The sequence below is a fragment of the Citrus sinensis genome, chromosome 8 (assembly GCF_022201045.2).
Source record: "Citrus sinensis cultivar Valencia sweet orange chromosome 8, DVS_A1.0, whole genome shotgun sequence".
In the NCBI taxonomy this organism is placed as follows: domain Eukaryota; kingdom Viridiplantae; phylum Streptophyta; class Magnoliopsida; order Sapindales; family Rutaceae; genus Citrus; species Citrus sinensis.
This window is the reverse complement of record NC_068563.1, coordinates 2,535,829-2,539,786: the sequence shown is the minus strand read 5'-3', so window position 1 is coordinate 2,539,786 and position 3,958 is coordinate 2,535,829. Positions and strand designations below refer to the sequence as shown.

The window sequence follows — 3,958 nt, the reverse complement described above, 5'->3', positions numbered from 1 at the left end:
CCACTCTCTTTATTAATTATCTTTTGATAAAAAATAAAAATAAAAGTACAATCTAATAAGATGCATAAAAAAAAACTAAACAATGATTTGAATTTTGATAACTTTGCGTTCACACAATTTCATCCTCGAACAACAAAATTTTAAGGGGAAGAAATTGGAGAGATTTTGAAAATAATTCTAGGAGAAAGTCCTAAATGCAAAGTCTAAACTAAGATTTTTCCTCATGAATGAGTGACTAATTTCTACTTTTAATAAATGCTCCGAAAGACGCGTTTCTATATTTGGGCTCCACTGCTTATATTTCCAGAAAACACGCGTGTATACTCATTTAATTTCAGGCCTTTAAAAACCCTTCATATGAATTGAAACGATCATCCACACATTACATTACTACCCAGCCTCAAAATCTGAAAATGCTTAAATCCATTTCCACTAGCTGCCTTGTCACTCTCGCATGCTGCTTCAATCTGTTGCTTCATTCCTACGCCTTTTCTGGCTCCCCATCAGATAGGACTGATCGTCTGGCTTTGCTTGCAATAAAATCCCAACTTCATGATCCGCTTGGAGTTACAAGTTCATGGAACAATTCGATAAACTTATGCCAATGGACAGGTGTGACATGTGGTCATCGACATCAAAGGGTAACCGAGCTAGATCTGAGAAACCAAAGCATTGGAGGTATCTTATCTCCTCATGTTGGGAATCTCAGCTTCCTCAGGTTAATCCACCTCGCAGACAACAATTTCTACGGAAATATTCCCCAGGAAGTTGGTCGTCTGTCTAGGCTTGAGAGTCTAGAGCTCGCAAATAATTCTTTTTCAGGTAAAATACCAACCAATTTGTCTCGTTGCTCTAACCTTGTCAACTTCTCAGCCCACGGAAACAATCTGGTGGGTGAAATTCCAGCAGATGTCGGCTACAACTGGATGAGGCTTGAGAAACTGTCCATTTCTGATAATCATCTAACAGGACAGCTCCCAGCTTCCATTGGGAATCTTTCAGTTCTTAAAGTAATTAATGTTGAAGAAAATAGGTTGAGTGGAAGAATTCCAAATACTCTAAGCCAACTGAGAAACTTGTTTTATTTGAACATAGCTGGAAATCAATTCTCCGGTAATGTTCCTCCGTCAATTTATAATCTCTCTTCCCTTGAGTTACTTTATCTCAGAGGGAATAGATTAATTGGAAGTTTGCCAATTGACATAGGACTCACTCTTCCAAAACTTACAAATTTTGTTATTGCCGAAAACAATTTTTCTGGTCCTATCCCAAATTCATTTTCCAACACTTCAAATCTTGTGATGCTTGACCTTAACTTGAATCTCTTCAGCGGGAAAGTGCCGATTAATTTTAGCAGGCTTCAAAATCTATCGTGGCTACTGTTGGCAGGAAATAATTTGGGAAATGGAGCAGCCAATGATCTTGATTTTATAACCCCTCTAACCAACTGTAGCAAGTTGATAGCCCTTGGTTTATATGGGAATCGATTTGGAGGAGTGCTGCCACATTCTATAGCCAACCTCTCGACAACAACAGTCCAAATCAACATGGGAAGAAATCAAATATCAGGCACCATACCTTCTGGGATAGGAAATCTCGTCAATCTAAATGGATTTGGTATAGATCTCAACCAGTTAACTGGCACTATTCCTCATGAAATTGGTAAGCTTACGAACTTGCAATTACTATACCTAGACTTCAACCTTTTAGAAGGTAGCATTCCCTTCTCTTTAGGTAATTTAACACTGCTGACTAAACTTGAACTGCGGTCCAATTACTTGCAAGGCAATATACCCTCCTCCTTAGGAAACTGCAGGAGTTTGTTGTCGTTAAATGTCTCCCAAAATAAGCTCACAGGTGCTTTGCCCAAACAAATTTTCAACATAACAACTCTTTCACTTTACCTAGATCTGTCTAATAATTTTCTCAACGACTCTCTTCCTCTAGAAGTGGGCAACTTGCAGAATCTTGTTGAATTGGATATATCAAGAAATCAGGTTTCTGGTGAGATTCCTGCGACTTTAAGTGCTTGCACAAGCTTGGAATATCTTAATCTTTCATACAATTATTTTAGAGGAGGTATTCCTCTTTCTTTAAGTTCCTTGAAAAGTGTTAAAGTGCTAGATCTTTCAAGCAATAATTTATCTGGCCAGATTCCAAAATATCTTGAGAACCTATCATTTTTGGAATACTTGAATATTTCTAGCAATCATTTTGAGGGCAAGGTACCAACAAAAGGAGTTTTTAGCAATAAAACAAGAATTTCACTATCTGGAAATGGAAAACTTTGTGGGGGTTTATATGAATTGCAATTACCTTCCTGCGGCTCTAAAGGATCAAGAAAATCAACAGTTGCTCTTTTCAAAGTGGTGATCCCAGTGACAATTTCATGTTTGATCTTATTAGGTTGCTTTATTGTTGTTTATGCCCGAAGAAGGAGATTTGTACATAAATCTTCTGTAACATCACCAATGGAACAACAATTTCCAATAGTTTCTTATGCAGAGTTGAGTAAGGCAACTGGTGAATTTTCAACATCAAACATGATTGGTCAAGGAAGCTTTGGCTTTGTGTACAGGGGAATTTTGGGAGAAGGTGGATTGTTGGTTGCAGTGAAAGTCCTTAATCTTACACGAAAAGGGGCCTTCAAGAGTTTTGTGGCTGAATGTGAAGCATTAAGAAATATTCGTCATCGAAATCTCATCAAAATCATCACTATTTGCTCCAGTATAGATTCTCATGGGGTTGATTTTAAGGCACTTGTTTATGAATACATGCAGAATGGAAGTTTAGAGGAGTGGTTGCACCATAGCAATGATCAACACGATGTATGCGATTTAAGTCTGATACAAAGATTAAACATAGCCATTGATATTGCCTATGCAATCGAATATCTTCACCACCACTGTCAACCACCCATTATTCATGGAGATCTAAAGCCGAGTAATGTTTTGCTTGACCATGACATGGTTGCCCATGTTGGTGATTTTGGGTTGGCAAAATTTCTTTATGCCTGTCAAGTTGATGATATGGAAACACATTCAAGTTCAATTGGAATAAAAGGAACTGTTGGCTACGTTGCTCCAGGTAATTTTCATGTCTAATATTCGAATATTTAAAAAAAAAAATTATCCATTTACTAGATTTAACATCCATACGGAAATTAACACGATTCTACATGTTTAGAGTACGGCATGGGGAGTGAAGCCTCAATGGCAGGAGATGTATACAGTTTTGGTATTCTGCTGCTTGAGATCTTTATTAGAAAGCGACCAACCGATAGCATGTTTAATGACGGCCTAACTATCCATGAATTTGCAATGAAGGCTTTGCCACAAAGAGTGATTGAGATTGTTGATCCTTTGCTTTTGTTAGAGGTAAGGACAAATAACTCTAAGAATCCTTGTGGAGATGGAAGAGGTGGAATTGAAGAGTGCTTGGTAGCTGTAATCACAATTGGAGTTCTTTGCTCAATGGAATCTCCGATTGACCGAACATTGGAGATGAGAAATGTTGTGGCAAAATTGTGCGCTGCGAGGGAGGCTTTTCTTAGCGTGTACGATTTGATGTAGTGGTAATGTCAAGTGTCAATTAAATCTATGCTTAGATTTTTCGAAGTACTCATAGCATCAAAGATTTTTTTTTTTTTAATTTCCACCCCATGTACTAATTTCTTAATATCCTCCCTATGTACTAATTAATGTGTCAAGTAGTTGTGAGAATGCTTATGTTGCATTGACTAGTGGTTAAAATAGTTAAAGTCAGTTGTTTTGCTGGGAAACTGCAGCGGTTCATGCATTTGTTTTGTGTTCTTGTTGTTGTAACAGTCGCCTTGTTTCGTATTAAGGTTTGGCAGTTATAGTTTAAAAGTTATAAAACTGAAGTATCTGATAAATATTAGTTGGTATAATTTGGAAGTTGAGTCTATCAATAAATGTATGATGAAAAATCTAGAATA

General features: G+C 37.2%; 1 protein-coding gene across 1 annotated transcript; it reads left to right on the top strand.

Annotated features, from left to right (window-relative positions):
- The first annotated feature begins 328 nt into the window (after window positions 1-328).
- Window positions 329-3,958, top strand: LOC102627300 (probable LRR receptor-like serine/threonine-protein kinase At3g47570). Its single transcript, XM_006486924.3, has 2 exons — window positions 329-3,087; window positions 3,187-3,958. Exons 1-2 carry the CDS (start codon window positions 414-416, stop codon window positions 3,570-3,572), a joined length of 3,060 nt encoding a protein of 1,019 aa, XP_006486987.2. The 5' UTR covers window positions 329-413; the 3' UTR covers window positions 3,573-3,958.